The 18,655-nt window shown below is 42.6% G+C and overlaps 1 protein-coding gene across 1 annotated transcript; it reads left to right on the plus strand.

Moving 5' to 3' along the window:
- Positions 1-5,385: 5,385 nt before the first annotated feature.
- sall3a (spalt-like transcription factor 3a) lies at positions 5,386-18,070 on the plus strand (the record flags this gene model as incomplete). The annotated part of the gene is made up of 4 exons (XM_079241283.1): positions 5,386-5,467; positions 13,762-16,917; positions 17,043-17,374; positions 17,639-18,070. The coding sequence occupies 4 exons, from the start codon at positions 5,386-5,388 to the stop codon at positions 18,068-18,070; spliced, it is 4,002 nt and encodes a 1,333-aa protein (XP_079097409.1).
- Positions 18,071-18,655: the final 585 nt, after the last annotated feature.

Consider the following 18,655-nt stretch of genomic DNA (forward strand, 5'->3'; position numbering starts at 1 on the left):
TCACTAATGAAGAGGCTCATCCTTTATTTTATGCCTCTTGTCGTCTGATCACTTTAATGTTGGTTCACTCTTTGAACAGCATTATAATTATTCTCACGTTTACTTTGCTTTCATGACATCTGATCTAATTTCTGCATATTTCCTTTGCACAAGGCAACATTTCAGCCTGGCAGATTATCTGAGCATGTTTTATTTGGAGGCAATTCTTGCAGAGCAGCACCCTTGTCACAGTGTCAGGGAGCATTTACTGAGCCGCCTTTCACACTGAATTTGACACATCGTCCTTCGGTGGCAGCAATGAGCATTTTGTCATCTCTTCTCAAGTGCCAACTGGATGTCCAATTACACCCCGGCGACTAATTTAATTACAGTAGCAGAAGAAATAGGCTGATTCAATTTATTTCAATTAAGCTTGCCTGGATCAGTCAGATCAAATTTTACTCATCTCAGGTACAAGCCGTCAGTCATGTTTTATCTCAAGTAGCTTCAGCTGAAGAGAGATGAAGCAGCTTCTGATATAATAACTGCATATCTAAAGTTGATCTCACAAAGAGAGACTCAAATGTCCCTTAGTCACTGATTCTGGGATCAGTGTGACAGTGGAACACGGCATTTTTACGTTTGCTTTACTAATTTAACAAAGAAATTATGTGTAATGAAAAGCTGATTTATTCTATTCTATTCTATTCTACAGTAATTTAGCAGACGCTTGTATCTGAAGTGACTTACATATGAGAGTGAGAACAACACCAAAACGTAAAAAAAATAAAGATGTCGCTCAGATAAACTGATTGTCTTCAGTCTCAGTGGGTTCTTTTCTAACTTTTGAAAAGAGCCTTAATATAAGCAAGTTCTTTTTAATAAGACAAACATAACCATCTTTAGAAAACAACTCTTGGGTTCCTATTTTACATTTGTAAATAATCTAATAGTATTTTAATTTGATTCCAAAACGTACTATAGTGGGAACAACTATACTCTAATACTAGACCAATACAGATTCTAAGCGATGATCCCTTTAAAATATCTGTGAACACACCAGGATTGCAGTAAAGTGGCCTTTCAGACACCTCAGTAAGTTGCTTGTCTACACAGCAAATTCGGCAGTGTTCATTTCACACTTTATGAGTAAAGTGTGAAATAGAAAATAAAGACTATAGTATAAATATAAAGACTATATAAAGACTACAGTCTTCCTAAAATGATCAGAGACTCTGTTATGAGAGATAAAATTACAACAGACATACTGGAATATTATAGACTGTATCCAAAGAATTTAAGGTATCCAGTTTAACAAATAAAAGTGGAAATATTCCATAAATAATCGTAGTTTTTAATGGATTAATTCAATAATGACTGCAACAGAAAGTAAGATGTTCTCCACGCGCCCAGTAAACAAACACTGAAAATAAGCAGAAATAAAAGTTCTGGCTGATGGGACGTTCAGAGAACTGGGAAATAAGTCCACGCAGCGAGATGGAAAAGTTGCAGCTGGTGTTTGATTGGTGCAGATGAAGCCTGAGGAGTGCGCCATAGGCTGCTACAGTAGCCCTGCGGTGCGCGTCTTGGCTCCGGTTGCGGCGCCGCAAACACCTCTGATTGGACGCTGACGCAAGGAGAGCTTTTTTTTTTCTTTTCTTTTTTTTTTTTTCCTTCCAGACCACGCAGGTTCAGTGGTTCCTCCCGAAAGCAGAGGACACGCATGTTACATCGTGGCACACGATGTTGGGTTTTAAATCCACGATCTTTCACGCGCTCTTGCTGTAGAATGCGCAGAAATGAAAAACAAATGAACAAAAAGAGAGACGAACTGAAAGTTTCTTTACCTCCTCGCGTCTTCCTCGCTGTCCGGCCTCCCTTCTCTGTATCCGGATGGGAAAGGGGGGAGCCTCGCGCAGACTGCAGGCTGCGCGAGAGGAGAGGAGAGGAGAGGAGAGGAGGAGAGAGGAGAGAGGAGAGGAGAGGAGCTGTTACAGAAGTCAGCCAGTGTACTCTGATGCAGAGAGGGCCATGCCAAGTAGCATTTTTCCTACCTTGCCACACAGATCCAGAGGGGCTGAAATGGGTAAAAAAAAAAAACAACAAAAAAAAAAACGGTTGTTTGGGTGATTACACTTCCTCCTCTCCCTCCTCTCCAATGCACCCTCCCTCACCTCCACCCCTCCACGCAGCAGCGCGGTGCAACGCGACTGGCCCGGCTGTATCACAGCCTCTATGGGGCTCCAGCTCTGCAGCCAAACAGCTTTAAGGTTAAAGGATACCTCAGAGGCGCATCCGGTGTTCCCGCAGTGCCATAAAACAGACCTTTATTTATTTTATTTTATTTTATTTTTTTGCTTTTCCACTGTGAATCAGGTCATTCAGCTCATCCAGCTCCGGTTTAACTGTCCCATGTTGTCATAATAAGGCATGTAAAACACGTTGTGTTGGCAGAACATTTTACATTTTACTGTTGATTAAATGGATCAGTCTCCTCGAAATCCAGGATCTCCACGTCCCCTCCCTCCCTTCCCTCTGTGTGTGTGTGTGTGTGTGTGTGTGTGTGTGTGTGTGTGTGTGTGTGTGTGTGTGTGTTGTATACACCGGATTAAATAGCACCTGGTCTTAAATGGCACCTTGCCTCGTTTCCCCTTCCCTTTCATCATCAGCAAAATAAAGATTAGGCCTACAGAAGAGATTGTAAAGGCTCGACGGATCTTCATTCCTGCGCCTTTGTGATGATATTGATGATGATGATGGCCAAGTGGACAGTTTGATTTTTGTGTGGCGAGCTAGTTATAAAGAATCAATATTATATCAAGGGGGTAACTTTGGTGATAAAAGACTTCAGCCACTGTGGCTATTCATCATAAGTCTGTAGCAAGCAGATAGGTCAAAAGAAATTATATTGCTCTAAAGAGTGTGTCTCCTTATCTCGCGGCACCAGGGGAGTGGAGGACACGCCGATCGATACAGTAGCTGCCTTATACTCCTTGCAATTATCAATAGCTGATTTTGTCTTCCTGGGGGCTGCATCTATTAATACCAGATAATAACAGGCTTTTGGATATAACTTCAGAAGGAAGAGGGAAGGGGGGATGATGGAAAGAGTAGAGGAGAAAGAAGAAAGTTTGCTCACAGGACGACCTTGTTGTCAACAGATTTGTCTCATATGAGGTGGACGCAGGGGAGTAGACAGGTCAAACAGACATGAGGGAGGGAAGAGGGAGGAGGGAAGCTTTAACAGAGAGGGAGAGAAAAGCTGGGGATCTATTATTACACCTTATTTGGCAAACTTTGTTTTTTATTTTATTAGTGGTAGAATTATTGTTTTAATAGAAAGATTGGGCTTTTTTTTGTTGCATTATTTAAAAGTTCCACCAGCTTCACGTGCCAGTCTGCGTCGTGCATCCTTTGTCCTCGACTTCCAGACAACTGAATGCAAACAGAAGGGGAGGAAAGGAGCAAAGTGAGGGGTTAACATGATCCCTCTGCACAACAATGAGCTGCAACAACTGTCTCTTTTGGCTTCTTTTCATTACAACCAGGTGCCATAAAATTAGCCACTTATCAGAATATTCAAACACATCATGCAGTCATTTTCCATTTTTTAAGTTTAAATATGTTTTAGTATTTCAATAATTCTTTTTTTTTTTTTTTTTTTTTTTTACTGCTCAGTATGATTACTGTCATGCACCAGCAGCTAAAATGTTCTTAAACTGGAAGTGAGGTTAAAATAAATGTGTGATGGGAAAGCCCTCGCTGGGATCTCCTGTCCCATAAAATGAAAATACTTCCCATGATTAATATGACAGTGTATCCTCTCTAAACGGAGTCTGGCGAGAGTCGCGCGGTGTTATATGACGGGAGGTCAAATCTGGGTGTTCACACAGGAGACTGAGGACGATCCACTGAACAGCAACGTGGTGGTACATCCTAGTGGTGGCTGAAAGCAATGGGCTGAACCCTTGCTTGGGGGTTGACTCTCACACACAGCTCAGTCCCACACACACGCAGAGCCATGCCCAGCGACGCTGCGACCGGGCTGCCGCGAGATAACTTCTAAGTTGGCTTCGACGCGAGCCTGCAGGAGGAGACACGCTGGCTGAAGTTTTGTTTTTTTTTTCCTACTGAGCCCGCTCTGTTGGTGCGTTTAGTTGCCAATTTAAGACACTTTTACCCCCCTTTTTTTTTTCTTTTTTTGGTGAGCGCACCAAGGCGAAGGCGCAACCGGGAGCTGAGACGCGGCGACAGGAGGGATTCCAGCGCGTCCACAAGAACGGCACCACTCACTGCTCTTTTGTTTTAAACAGGACGGCTGCTTTTTTTTTTTTTTTTTGTCTTCCTCCCAGTTACTTTCTGGTCACCAAGAGGAGGACTTGTGCTCTGTCGGATCAGACGCGCGTCAAAGTTTGGAGAGCGGAGCCGCGCCGTTTGGTGAAGCCTAAACAAAAAAAAGAGGAACAAAAAAAAAAAAAAAAAAAAAAAAAAAAAAACCCAAACAAACAAGAAAACGGTGAACATTTAACAACTCAACAACATTTTTACTTCTGCTGATGCTTTTTTTTTTTTTTTGTATGAGATAAACATCCACTTTGTCGCAAAGATGTCCATCAAGAGAAAACTTTAGAGCTCCGAAACGTTCCAGAGACTTTGATGTACGAGTTCAGCCAGGACTCACCAAAACAAACAAAAAGAAGTTACTGAGAGAGAGAGTGTGAGAAAGTGAGCCTGGATCTGGAGGCAGGCTGTGTGTGAGGACACTTTCTGAAGTTAGGAGCAACAACAAAGTGGGGCAACGAAGGCCAGGGTGATGCAGAGGAGAGACACTGAGAGAGGAGCACTTCAGAGTTAGTTAACGGAGAGGGAGAAGGAGCATTCCCAGTTGGAGACCCCCCCTGTGTGAACTGTTCAAAAACAAGAGATTTTGGCGTGTTGTATTGTTTTGAGGGGGGGGGGGGGGGGGGGGGGGGGGGGGGGGAGTGGGAGGAAAAAAAAAGACTGATAAAGTGTGAGAGTGAAGCGGCTAATTGCTTAGTCCGTCCCTCATCACCATATCCAATGCGCGTCCGCTGGACTGCAGCCAGCCCCCCCCACCTTCACGCGACGCCGTTCATCGCGAGGCATTATTCACTATCATAATTATTATCCCGACATGCGCAATCCAACACACAGCAACAGCAGCAGCAGCAGCAACACGGGCTAATTTCACGTTTTCCCTCCCTCTCACCACCAAACACCGACCCCACTCTGCGCTGCCAGACTGTTTGCGAACTTTTTTTTTTTTTTTTTTTTTTTTTTTTTTTGCCTGTGTTGATTCATTCGCTCTTCGCTGATGCATCTGCAAAACGCAGACACATCTGGGAGCGTGAACTCAGCAGCATCTCCAGCCCTGACGCCAGCAGCATGTCCCGACGCAAGCAAGCCAAGCCGCAGCACCTCAAGTCGGATGAGGATCCCGCGCTAGCCGGGGTGATCTCGGAGCACGGTGAGTGGGTTAGATCAGCTGAGCTTCCTCATCCACACAACTTCTTCCTCTGCGCTCTTCCCCGCCGATTCTTCCAAGTTTAAGACTCAGATAAAGCAGTTTATGTTCCCTCTCGGATTGTTCAGGGCTACTAGGATTTATTTCTTAAAATAAATACGTATTATCCAGCTATAAATCCTTTGTTTCATATTTAAGTATTAAGTTAATATCTTGTCTCCAGTGCCAGGGAAATGTAAAAAGGAGTTTTGCGTGTATTTTATTCCCTTCCAAGAAACAAAACAAAAAACCTGCATGTGGTCCAGGTTGCACCACGGTCGGCTGTTTGTTGACAGATTATCTTTAAGATTAACGGAACAAATGCACGTCTTAGAATAAATATGGATCAGTTTACAGTAAGAGCATCCGTGTTATGAGCTGAAGGCCTTCTTTGAAAGGCCTGCTTCAAAAGCAGAAGTGATTTAAGACACTTCTTTACACACAGCTAAACCCTGAAGCTGGAACTCTTAAAACCTGTTCAAATCGATTCCTCATTAGGCTATTATTTTATTTGAATTTATTTATTTATTTTTGTTTATTGATGCGTGCTCAACTATACAGGAGTGTACAAACATACAAATAGATCAGATGGGAAATATTTGTTATTATTTCTCAGAGATGAGAAATTCTTCATTTAGCAAATAACATTTTAAGAAAGAACATTTATTTCTAACTTGATATATTTAATATTAAAACAGTCGCTACGTTTAAGTTTTTTTTTGTTTTTTTTTTAATTTATTTTTTTAATTGGGAGTTTGCGTCTTTTGTCCCCCTAACCCTGCCTGGCACTGCGAGGGACAAAATGCGGAGTCTGTTGCAGGTCGAAGCTCTTGTTTTGTCATGGAAATGGTTTTTGTTTACCCCCCTCACATAAATTTAGCACACTTGATTTGTTCCCTTTCGCTCACAATGTGGACAGGATCGCTTGACAGAGCTTGTCCTCGCCATATGGAGAAAAGGATTATTTATTCCTCAGCCTGTACTCAGGCTTTTCAACAACAAAAAAACACGAGTAAAAGAGTGGAAGTCAGGTCTGATGCTAAGGGAAGCGCCTGTGGGATTTCTGCTTTTGTCAGTGCAGAAATATTCATGTTTAAAACAGAAATGCAATCATTAGTTTATGTTTTTAATAGATGAATATAGAAAAATGATATTTGATAAGTATTTTTTTTATGTTTTTTTCTTTTGGGATGTTCATCATATTTTTATTAAAAAGAGAAATTGTTTAATTATTTCTTTCATTTAACAAAAAAATCTGTTATCAATGAAGAAAATGTTGCATTTAAATCACTGCTTTTATTTCTAAATCTTAAACCATGTTGGTCAACACACACACACACACACACACACACACACAACAACAACAACAACATGCATACACACACACTTTCCAAGGCTTCTTTAGAATAGAAATGCGTGATGTAATCTCCGGGGAGCGGCTGTCTTTGCATGGTGAAATGTTGGTGTGAAAGGAGGGGGGGGGGGGGGTTACATTGATGACTCCTGCATGGCTCCTTTGTCCAATTTATTCCTTTTTTGTCTTTTCTTTTAAATTTATGGTCTATTCACATTCACAAACTCTGTCAGTGTTGGGGTGTTGAGATAACCTCTCTGAGTTTGGTCAGCGACACAAAGCATCCATCAGGTTTCTCTCCTGTTGGATGGAAGCTTTCCTGTTGGAAATTTCAACCTTCAGCTAAAATTTACCATAAAAAGTCAATTTTTCTTATTTACAATCGGAAACAAGAGAAGTGGAAACAAATGGTCACTTCTTCTAGATTTATATGTGAAATAAAATCTGGAATGCACACAGACTGCGTTCTGGGTAAAATACTGTATACTGTCAATGCCATTGTGCTGAAGACTGGAAGTGAACGTGGAATGTTCTGTCCTCGCAGCACAATACTGACTCGCTTGTGTTCAGCACAGACGAAGCAGGGAAACAGTCCCAAGCCTTTGGCAGAGCACAGTGAGCCTATACACACTTAAATAAACCTAATAACACCATGTCTCATCCAAAGCTACCTTACACGAGGAGCTCCTAACGTCAGACTGTCGGTGTATCACTGCAGCATGATCGGGTTCTCTGCTCCCTGTGGCTGTGCTGCAGCTCGTGACGAACCCTCATCGATCGCTGGCCTCGACAAATCGTTGCATAAAATGTTGAAAGGAACTCAAAAAGTTCCAAATGAGCTCGATGTAGACCTGAAATCCACAGTGGCTGGAACTCTTATTTTGGAAGAAAGTCCTAAATTTAGTTGTCCAAACGAAAAGATTCACACACTCGGTGTGTTACGTGAAAACGATCAACAAACAAAATGTGTCCACATATATATATATATATATATTTTTTCCCCTCAAATTTTAAAAACTTAATCTGACATATTTAATGTGTGACTTTTTTTTCTTTTGCCACCCTACCCTGGTTTAACATGCTTCATCCTCAAAAACATGAAAAAAGTGCCAACAGGTTCCTGTGTGGCATGTCGTCCCCCCCCCCCCCCCCGCCCCTTTCAGGCCTTCCGGATGCTTGTCCCCTGGGTGTATGGGGAGATGGGGGTAGTGTATATGTGTAAGGATAGAAAGAGGAGGAGATGGAGGAGTACAAGGGTGGGTGGCATGAGTGGGGGGGTGGGGGGGGGGGTCTGCTTTGGAGTGCTTTTACAAAGCTTGCTGACTTAACCTTTGTGTTGCCCTGGCCAGCCAGATCCTGCCGCTAGATGTCAAGCTCTTTGTACAATTAGAACATGTGTGCCGCTGACCTTGGCAGCAAAGCTTACTCGTGTCCTAGAAAGTGTGAGCGGCGACGGGCTTTCCACCACCCCACCACTTCCTCCGCACCATGTGTCTTTGAAGGTGTGCATCTGGAGGGTGTCAGCAGAGTGGGGCTGGGGTTTGGAGCGCCGGTGTGCAAGTTTCACACACTCACAAGGAGATCATTTTAATTCTCATCCAGCAGAGCAACAGTAAACGAGAAAAACTGATATTTTTTCACGATAATTGTTTTATAAGTAGTGTCACATATCTGCAATACAGTAGAAAAAAAGGCACATCTGTGATGCTTTTATTGTCCATTTTCAGCCACAGCACCCGTTCAGGCTGTATTCGTAATCATTTAAAACCAAAATCTATTAAGAGTTGATATGTTTGGGGAAGTGTTTGGTCTCCTCGGTAACTGAGGAGAAAGGGAAGGCATGGGCACACTCTGTTGATGAGCAGAAAATATATCAAAGTGAGAAAATCCCTGCTGACAGTGACTACATAGTTGTTTCCCACTTCCCTTGCAGTGGGGCTTTGTTTGCCTTTTGTTTTAATCCCTTCTCACCACTGGGTGCAGGCCTGTGGACCACCCACATAGTTGTGCCAAGGATGTGTTCAAGAAGGCACTCAAATATGGCTGCGTCTTAATTACAACTCCGCGCTGAAAAGACACACACACGAGCAAGTGAGATCCTGATTGAGAGGAAGGACGATCAGGCGACGTAAGCACTATTTAACGTTAGACAACGGAGCATTTTTACAGGATTTAGGAGATCACTAGCAAGTCATCTGCTGGAGGTTTTTCGTTTGGTTTGTTAAAGTGATTTTTAGCACCGGAATGAACAAACTATAGGAGCGGTTGACAACGATAACAAGAAAGTCTTTTTCTTTTTTTTTATTATTTAAATCTGACAAAGAACAAATGGAATATATGTGTATTTTGTGTTCAGGAGGATGAATATCTATTAGATCCTGAAGTCTCCTCATGTCAAGTTCTTTTGTGAATCCATTCACAGAGAGCCATCTTGACGGGTGACACGGTCATCTGGAGAGAGTGCCGTCATTGAATACTGTATTGCAAATGCTTACACAAACAAATCGTTAATGTTTTGGCTGCTCCACATCTGCAGGCGATGACAAAGGCCTCTCTGTGTGTGCAGATATGACTGTACCACTCTGCAGTAGGACTGACCGGCCTGATGACACACACACACACACACACACACACACAGACAGAGAGCTGTGCTGGAGATGCTCGAGCCTCTGCAGGTCTGAGGATGCACAGGATCGCCCGAGGAGATGCTAAGTGAGCAGATTGTCACACATATTAGAGTCCAGAGTTTGTTTAGCTGAAAAATAACTTCTTTTATTTTTTTAAAGAGATCCGCTGGTGCAAAAAATGATTAAAAATCATTATTCAACATTAGCGTTTTAAATTGAAAATTAGTCTTAAGATGAAAATTTACACTTCATAAAAACACAGAATGAAATTAGTCAGATTTTTAAAAATTATGTAGCATTTTAATTCTGTTCAGATTTGTTCCAAAATTAAGATTAAGCTGAGTACAGAATATATCCTCGCCCTTGTCACAGAAACAAATATAATTAAATGAGTTATTTGAAAATGGCAGATGCGGAAGTGTGAACTGGGAGAATTCAGTGAAACAGGGAAGAGTTCCGGCATCGCCGGACCCCACAGGCCTCTTTCTGCTCACAGCTTGAGCAGGAACTTAACGGTGATGCATCTCTGCGAGGGTGTTGAGCTGTTCGCAGGTTCTTCAGAGGAATAGAACTTAAAGAGGAGCAGCTCGAGGAGCAGCGGAAGTAAAGATGCTGATCACAAACTCTTCCTTCGGCCTCGGTTTCAGAAAGAAAAGAGAGAAGAATGAAGAGGTTAAATTAAGACGGTTGTTAAATGATCTATTTTTAAATGAGATACTGATATTTTAAACGGGACCATTTTCATCATCTGGGTGGGAGATGAGGCGAGTATTTATCAAGTGAATCTGGAAATTGTTAAGAAAAGGGGAATCTGTAATTGTCCCATGCTTGCCTCAATGCCCAGCTCTGTGACTGTCACAGAATCAGCATGAATGCCTCATCTGATATAATATGTCAGATTAGCGGTTTCAGTTAGCATGCCAAAGATTGCTGAGCATGATAGCGGACACTTAGATTCGATGTCTACAATCCCCCCATTGACTGCGTTCAGCTAAATATTTGCATCTGGGAAAATGAAGACTCTTAAAGGAATGAAAAACGGATTGGATTTTTTTTTCCATGTCTTTCTTTCTTCCTTTTCCATCTTGTGGGGAAATCAATACACCCCATCCCCACCCCCTTTCCACACACACACACACACACACACACACACACACACACATTACCGCCACCACCAAACACTTACATACTCATGCGTATAGATAACAAAAAACACACACATATGCATCTTTAACACGTATTCTAAACACTAAAGCACAAAATGTCGCCTTGACAGCTGCACAACACAGTGGTCCCGCACTTCAACGGTGAATCATGCTGCAGATGTTTTATGATGATGGGCCCGGACTGTTTTTTCTTTTTTGTTTTTTGTTTTTTATTTTTATTTTTGGTGGAGGCATAAAAATGATCAGGTGGTTTATAGCTGTAGCTTGTTCAGCTGTAATTAACACTGACTAATCGCTGCAACATTTAAACAGACATAATTAACCGCAAATTTCTGCATCTCCACTTCTTCCTTTTTTTCATGACCATGACACCATTTTAATGCTTTATCAAATATGAGAACTTCCAGGAATTGAAATTGTTGATTTTTAACTTTTATTTGGCTAATCAATTTTTTTTTTCAGGTCTCAATAGTTTTGTTCTTGCTCATTGCTCATAGTATGTGCAGCACAGAAACACAGTGTGAGACGGAGAGGATGACGTAAAGGGAGAATGCTTTAAAATTTACCAAACTTAATTGAAAAAAACAAGAAAACAGAAAACAGTCGTTTATTTTTTTTCTTTAATTAAACATACTCAGAGTATTTTTGTCAAATGGGGAAATGCAAAACATCAATGCAAAGTCCAGACTGGTCATTTTCAGTTAGTGTAAAAATATTTAGACTTCAGTTTCTATGTTTTAGGCTTGTATTGCTGAACATAAGCACATAATCCATGCATGTTCTTAGTCTGTGTTTTAAAAGCGTATCAGTGTGTGTGCTTGTGTGAGGTCAGAGGCATACACAGGCCCCCACTTGTAATTGTATGAATGAATAAAAGAGATTGACAGTAATACCATTCTAATAACTAATCAGCTCAACACAATGCCTACTCATTTGTGTTGACCTTTCAACCCTCAATTATGGAAATGAGTTCTGCTGTCCGCTTCTCGGCTAAGGAGCTTTTTAGCCTGCTGTCACGTGTCGCTGACGTTTCCAATCGTTCATTCTCTTTCTATGTCTTTACTTTTCCTTTTCCTTTTCTTCTCTTTTTCCTGTTAACTAATTTTTATTTAGTGGATGTTTATACTGATTTCACAGATTGATGAAATTGACACTGTAAAAAAACAAAAAAACAAAAGTGATTAAATTCAAATTCTCAAATTAAAATGTGCAAGATATTCCATCTTATTTTCTCTAGACTCTGTGATGCCAAATTGTGTTTAATTTTTTATTTATTTATTTAACCTATCAGTGTGCATGATTAAGCAAAATGATACCTTCCTCTGTCGGCTCGAGCACCCAGTGGGGATAAGAACACAGAGTCTATCCAAAACCATTGTGCTGATAATTAATTAAGTCACAGACACCAGACCATGATAGCGCTTGCCCCCCCCCCCCCCCCCCCCCCCCCCCCCCCCCCCACCCATTGGCTGCAGATTACAGGAGGAGTGATGAATTTCTTTTCTAATGAGTCGCTGTAATTGGCACAAATACCTCATGTCTTCTTCATTGTGGTTTTCTCTGCCTCTGCCTCAGCGTAACTGCTGTATGAATCTCACAATGTGCTGTGGGACATGAGCTGCTGAGCAAGCGTAAGGTGCAGCCCTTTCTGCTAGTTTTCTGGGGCTACTTTTGACCCCCCCCCCCCCCCCCCCCCCCCCTCCCCTCCCCCCACATACACACACACACACACTCTCCAAACATATTATTCAAAGCAACCTTGTTACATTTTAGAAATTCGCTTCAGTCACATTTTAGTTTTACTGATGATAATTGTCATAAAATAAAAAGTCATAAAATCACTTTGGAACTCAGTTCTTTCATAACATGCTTTTAAGGTGTTTATTATTATTATTATTATTATTATTATTATTATTATTATTATTATTATATTAATTATATCTTTATATCTATATTTATCTGTTTGAAACTTTGTGTGTATATGAAATACTTCAAATGGTTATGCAACATTTTTGTTGGTTTTAATATACAGAAGCAACACACCAGATCGCACTGAGTGTGGACCCTTTAACATTGAAATAGATATGTTTATGCAGACTTACACACAGACACACATACAAATCTGTAGTTTTAGAAAAAAAATAATAAACTTACAAGGGAGGCCCTTTTTACATGGTTTTGATCAGGTGTGAATTAGGTCAGTTTTCAGAGCTTGTGCCGGTTTGTTTGACTCATGATGGTTGTATGTGAAAGAGGAAGTGGCTTCTTACAACTGTGATTAAACATGTGCAACTAATCAGAGACTTTGCTGCCATTGCACAGTATATAATTTGTTGGGTCTTGTGTCAGAGAACTTGGGGGGTGTGGGGGGAAGCTAAGCAACCAGAAGAACCAGTTGGCGTTTTTGGAAATTTTTACAAGGTTTTGGTTGCATATATTTGATCTTATCCCCGTTTTTATTTGTAGGATAATTATAAAAGAGCTGCCACAAAAATAAAAAGGAAATATCTGTATATCCTATTACAAATATTTGTGCTGACATAATAACAAAAGTTGGAGAATAGAGTTCTTTGCTCTTGGGCTGTAAAATATTGCCTTTTCTTTGCTGAAGGAAAACAGCCTCACCATTTGAAATTCAGGTGGAAATGACTGAGCTTGATAGCAGAGGGGAATCCTAATGGGACCATCAAAGTCCTGATTTGTACCCAACAGATGAGGCAGCTGTGAATTGTATGAAATATTGGAAATCAATGGGTTCTATGGAATTTCATTAAGCGGCAGTATCCACAATTGATAGGCCCTCATAATTTGATGGATTGCACAAAGAAAATTATTAGCTGGCTCTATCGAGAGGGTGTGAATGCACAAATCTGGGTCTTGAGAATTGGTGAACTAGGGCAATTTGTTCAGAGTAAAAAAAAATAAAAAGATATTGATTTTGGTTATGTTAAAAGAGAAAAAAAATCAAAGGTTAAATCTTTGCTGCACTGCACTGAAAAATATGTGTGAATTCTATATTGATTATTTATTCATTAATTCTTGTTTCACCCCTCCCCTCCTCCCCTTTTCCCTATCCCCTTCCACTCTCCTGACATTCTCCCCTCCATGCAGCCCGAGGTGACGTGCTGGATGATGCCGATAGTGGGAATGAAAGTCGCAGCGGCAGTGAAGAGACTCACGTATGTGAAAAGTGTTGCGCTGAGTTCTTCAAGTGGTCAGACTTTTGTGAACATTTAAAGAGCTGTACCAAGAATCCCCTGGTACTCATAGTGAATGACAATGAGGACACACCTAACCCTTCCCAGGAGTATCCGTCAGAGCCCTCGCCTGTGCCCAGCTGCCCTAGCGAGCAAGATGACAGTGAGGACCCCAGGGAGGGCAATCAAAGTCCTGCTGGTGAGGGGGATGATGTCCCAGAGACAACAACCTTAAATGAGGTCAATGTCCTGGAAAAGGAGGATGAGCAGATGGAGCTCGAGCTTTCACCTGAAAAAAACATAGATTCTGAAGAGAGAGATGTGACATCTCCTGAGCCAGACGGCTCCCTACCTCAGCTCAACGATGTTGTCCCTTCTGCTCTTACAAGCTACACCATGCCAAGCACCAATGTTACTTTGGAAACCCTGCACAGCACCCGGGTCGCAGTTGCCCAGTTTTCACAAAGTGTAAGGGCTGCAGTGGGCAGTGGGGTTTCCACCATGGCTATTCCGATGATTCTGGACCAGTTGATGGCCCTCCAGCAGCAGCAGATCCATCAGCTTCAGCTAATAGAACAAATCCGCAGTCAGGTGGCTCTCATGAACAGACAGTCAGGCCCACAACCTGCTATCAACCACCATCACAGTAGTGCTGCAAGTCAGGGGCCTGTATCTTCCTGTGTTCCTCCTGCTGCAAGTCAGCTTCAACTGCATAACTTCATCACTCCCCCTGTCCATCAGTTGCCTGTAAGGTTGCCAGCAACTCTAAACGGCCAAGGCCCTTCAGCTATGACCTCAGCAATAGAAGGGCCTCTCTCTCAAACACCACAAAGTGGCACTCAGCAATCTAGCTCCTCAGTTTCAAACACATCTCCAAATAATGCAAATAATGCAGTGTTTCCCCCACCCAATGGAACTGGTTTGTCGTCTCTTCATCCTGTCTGCTCATCTTCAGTCACAAATAGCAGCAGCACTAGCAGCAACATAACAGGAGGTGGGGGTATCAGCAGCAGCTCAGCACTCCCCAGGAACTCAACCACCCCTCCCACCCTCAATCACAGCAACATTCTGAACTCTGCCTCCAGTCTACCACTCATACCTCACAGCTCCTCAAACAGTGTCATTTTCCCCAATCCTCTGGCCAGCATAGCAGCCACAGCCAATGCTCTTGATCCTCTCTCTGCTTTAATGAAGCACCGCAAGGGAAAGCCCCCCAATGTTTCTGTGTTTGACACTAAGCCCAGCTCTGATGACCCTTTCTTCAAACATAAGTGTCGGTTCTGTGCCAAGGTGTTTGGCAGTGACAGTGCCCTGCAGATCCACTTGCGCTCCCACACTGGAGAAAGACCCTATAAATGCAACATATGCGGGAACCGTTTCTCCACCAAGGGGAATCTGAAAGTTCACTTCCAGAGGCACAAAGAGAAATACCCACACATTCAAATGAACCCTTACCCTGTGCCAGAGTACCTGGACAATGTGCCCACAAGTTCAGGCATCCCTTATGGCATGTCGTTACCACCAGAAAAACCTGTTACCACATGGCTAGACAGTAAACCTGTCCTGCCCACCGTTCCCACCTCTGTTGGGCTCCAGTTACCACCAACGCTTCCCAGCATGATTGGAGGTTTTGCTGAGTCTCCAAGCCTCACTCCACTCAACAGGTCTCCTCAGAGGCCTTCGCCACCTTCAAGTGAGTGTGTATCTTTGTCCCCAAATATCACCACTGACTCGGGTATGACCACTACATCACCCTCTCCAAAACCCAGCCTTGGAAGTGAAGCACCTCCTCTCCTGAAACCTGAAGGCATTATTTTGTCCCCAAGTTGCTCTAGTAGACCAGGAGAGAACACAACCACCACAACTACAGTAACTCAAGTGCTTCTTTCCCCCACTGTCACATCCACAACATCATCAGGCAATGGCCAAGTTATTGACCCCATCAGCAGCCCCAACTCAGTTACTAATCCTGTCTCCCATCCTGTCCTTCCCATGTTATCGGACCAGTTTAAGGCCAAGTTTCCATTTGGAGGCCTCCTAGACTCTATGCAAACCTCAGAGACATCAAAGTTGCAGCAGCTTGTTGAGAATATTGATAAGAAGATGACTGACCCCAACCAATGTGTCATCTGCCATCGTGTTCTCAGCTGTCAGAGTGCTCTGAAGATGCACTACCGTATCCACACTGGTGAGAGGCCATTCAAATGCAAGATTTGTGGACGAGCATTCACCACCAAGGGAAACCTGAAAACACACTTTGGTGTCCACAGGTCCAAACCCCCACTTCGTGTCCAACACTCCTGCCCTATTTGTCAGAAGAAGTTCACCAACGCTGTTGTGCTACAACAGCACATCCGCATGCACATGGGAGGACAGATTCCCAACACCCCTGTTCCTGAAAGCCTGCAGGACATGGAAACAGACCTGTCATTTGATGAGAAGAGCTTAGATGCAATGAGTAATTATGATGATGACTTTCTGGATGAAATGGAGCAGGCTATTGATGATGATGGTGACCTGAAAGATGGCGAGGTGGACTCATCTAAACCTTATTCTCCTGGAAGCTCACCCCCAACTTCCATTATTTCTAGCATCGCAGCACTGGAGAACCAGATGAAGATGACAGACTCTATTGCCAATATGACTCGCTCATTTGGTCAGAAGCCTCCACAGAATGGCAGCAGCTTTGCAGTGGAGGCTGACTGTTTTACCACTGATTCTCTGTCATTAGGAGGAGATGCTGAAGGTCAAAGCTTGGGGAGCCCCGCTTTGTCTGAGTCCTCTGGCTCCATGCAGCATTTGTCCCCAGTTCATAGCCATTCTGAGAGCCAGCGATCCAAGTCCCCAGCTACATTCTGTAATAACAACAGCAGTGCCATGACAGCAGAGGAGGGCCATGAGAACAATGCAGCTGGCTTGGCAACAGTGAAGTCGGAAAAATCAGAGACCCCATCTCCGCTTTCTGCAACTGAAGGCACCGGGGCCCTTGACCTCACTGCCACTCAACCTGGCAGGCACTTCATCAAGGAGGAGAGCCACTTTAACATGCTGTTTCTAAACAGAGACCGAGGTGAGTTTGAGGAAAACCAGCTATTCCAATTCATAAATTTGAACAGATCTCATCTGCTTGTCAGTACTTGAATATGTGCCAATAATATTATAATATTAATGTAGTGAATTTTGTGTTTTTTCCAGGACTAAGTACGCCTAGTTTGGCCAGCACTGCATCAAACATGATCAAAATGGAAATGAATGGACATGGCAAGTCTCTGAGTGACAATTCTCACTTGCCTGTGGGCATTCAGGTTCCAGCTGCAGCTCCCCCAACCACCATGAGCCCCAGTATCAACCCCATGTTGGCTCCTCCACCTCCACGTCGCACTCCTAAGCAGCATAACTGCCACTCATGTGGGAAAAATTTCTCCTCAGCCAGCGCTCTGCAAATCCATGAGCGCACACACACAGGGGAGAAACCTTTTGCCTGCTCTATTTGTGGAAGGGCTTTCACCACAAAGGGCAATCTGAAGGTATGTTTATAGAGATAGGGTAACTTTGGTTATAATAACACATACATTTTAACATTTAACACATTAGCTTTTGATAAATACCACTGGGAACCATGTACATGTTAGAATTTTAGCATTTAATGTCTGCACATTCAACCTACTGCCTTTAATTCCAACCCACAGAATTCTTATATATGTAGTTACTCATTAAACCTTTGACTTACAAGGAAAAGGCTTGTGATGTTTAATTATTTTTTTTTTCTATATTCATGTTTCCACTTTTAGGTCCACATGGGAACACACATGTGGAACAATGCTCCTGCCCGCAGGGGTCGGCGCCTGTCTGTGGAGAATCCCATGGCTCTGCTGGGTGGGGACGCCATGAAGTTCAGTGAGATGTTTCAGAAAGATCTGGCCGCTCGAGCCATGAATGTCGACCCAGGCTTCTGGAACCAGTATGCAGCCGCTATCACCAATGGGCTGGCCATGAAAAACAATGAGATCTCTGTAATCCAGAATGGGGGCATCACCCAGCTGCCCGTCAGCCTCAGCGGGGCAGGAATCACTTCATTGGGAGCTATGCCGGGAGGGATGGACCGTGTTCGCACTGGCAGCAGCCCTCCCATGACGGGTATGGAGAAGGCTGGTCTGGAAGTCATAACCAGTCGTCCTTTCTCCAGATATATGGAGGAGAATAAAGAGATTGGAATCAATTAAAAACTTTTCTGTATTATTCCAAGGTAGGAGTTTGGCAAAGACTAAAAAATATGATGATGAGGAAAGAAACTGCTGATCCAGTCTGAACTCGTGTGTACTAAATTATGTACAGATTAAATATTTTTGTTTGATTTTGAAAATATAGTATTTAGTATTGATTAGAGGTCTTTGCCTTCCACCCATTCTCTCCTCTCTTGGTATTTCGCCTATACAAAGAAAACGTTGTCTCTTGTTTGAGAATATGTGGTCTTGCAAGATTTGCATGGTACTTATTGGTTTTTATTGGTATGTTTGACTGCTTTCATGAATCCCTTTGAAATCCAGGATGCTGCCTCAGTGATAATGGGCAAGTGTCTTATCTGGACAGAACTATGACCCAAAAAGGACAGTTTTGTTTGTCCTGCAACTGTGATTAGGGCAGCTCTTTTAAATATAAAGGGCCCTGGATTGATGAAAGAAAAGACTGAGAAATAGTGTTTCTGTGCTCGCCTGAAATATTTTGTTTCTCATGAATTAGAAAACTTGAAAAAATAATGTTTGAAATATTTTAATCTTTACATTTAGTCTCTCAGCATTGTCTTATAA

This window comes from Telmatherina bonti, assembly GCF_933228915.1.
Source record: "Telmatherina bonti genome assembly, chromosome: 5".
Classification (NCBI taxonomy): Eukaryota; Metazoa; Chordata; class Actinopteri; order Atheriniformes; family Telmatherinidae; genus Telmatherina; species Telmatherina bonti.